The sequence below is a fragment of the Verticillium alfalfae genome, genomic scaffold, assembly GCF_000150825.1.
Source record: "Verticillium alfalfae VaMs.102 supercont1.2 genomic scaffold, whole genome shotgun sequence".
Taxonomy (NCBI): domain Eukaryota; kingdom Fungi; phylum Ascomycota; class Sordariomycetes; order Glomerellales; family Plectosphaerellaceae; genus Verticillium; species Verticillium alfalfae.
The window spans coordinates 2,049,135-2,049,738 of record NW_003315037.1 but is presented as its reverse complement, the minus strand read 5'-3'; the positions used below and the strand labels follow the sequence as shown (position 1 = coordinate 2,049,738).

Sequence of the window (604 nt, the reverse complement as noted above, 5' to 3'; positions counted from 1 at the left end):
CGGGCGCTACGCTTGACGACGAACAGGACGAAGCATTTGGTCCCCTTGGCGGACAGTCTCCGAGGAGGCGCCCAGTAATGTTGGAATGAAGAATATGAAATGCCATTTTTCCCTTGGGTACCTGGGTATCTATGCCCACACGCTACCCTGTACAGTGAGCCCCACGTTCTACCGTGACTTTGTTGTTCGCCTCAACGCCATTCCGGTTCCTCGCTACAGCACATTGGTCATTTTTCAACAAACCTCCCCCCTCCCCAATCATTTCCTCCGCTCATTCGTTGTCCCGCTGCGGCGGCGGGCCAGCGGGCTGCAGCATTTTCTGCCACGACGCAACGTCAGCTCTGCGTCGTCTGCTAGACAGACCGCGAAAGGGGAGAAACGTACGCGGATCATGCGCGCGCGCACGAGATGCACGGGCTCGTTCTCGGCGAGCGCAATGTAGGCGAGCATGGGCGGGGTGGCCGACGATGGAGGCGTACGTGTCGCGGTGGATGTTGGTCTTCCACTCCCAGCTCGTCGTGTCGGGGTGGCCGGTGCCGATGAACTTGGACTGGAGCCGCTCGAGCTCCTGCTGCGTGCGAAGTTTGTCGGCCTGTGCGTGTTA

General features: G+C 59.9%; 2 protein-coding genes across 2 annotated transcripts in view; one reads left to right on the top strand and one right to left on the bottom strand.

Annotated features, from left to right (window-relative positions):
- The window catches only part of VDBG_02097 (conserved hypothetical protein), a gene marked incomplete at both ends in the record, with an annotated part of 1,430 nt that extends 1,253 nt beyond the window's left edge, over positions 1-177 (top strand). The window contains one exon of the mRNA XM_003007863.1: positions 156-177. Within this exon, the coding sequence (XP_003007909.1) occupies positions 156-177 (22 nt within the window). The remainder of the gene's footprint in view (positions 1-155) is intronic.
- Positions 178-271: 94 nt separating this feature from the next.
- Positions 272-450, bottom strand: VDBG_02096 (conserved hypothetical protein; the record flags this gene model as incomplete). The annotated part of the gene is made up of 2 exons (XM_003007862.1): positions 272-319; positions 385-450. 2 exons carry the CDS (start codon positions 448-450, stop codon positions 272-274), a joined length of 114 nt encoding a protein of 37 aa, XP_003007908.1.
- Between the last annotated feature and the right edge of the window lie 154 nt (positions 451-604).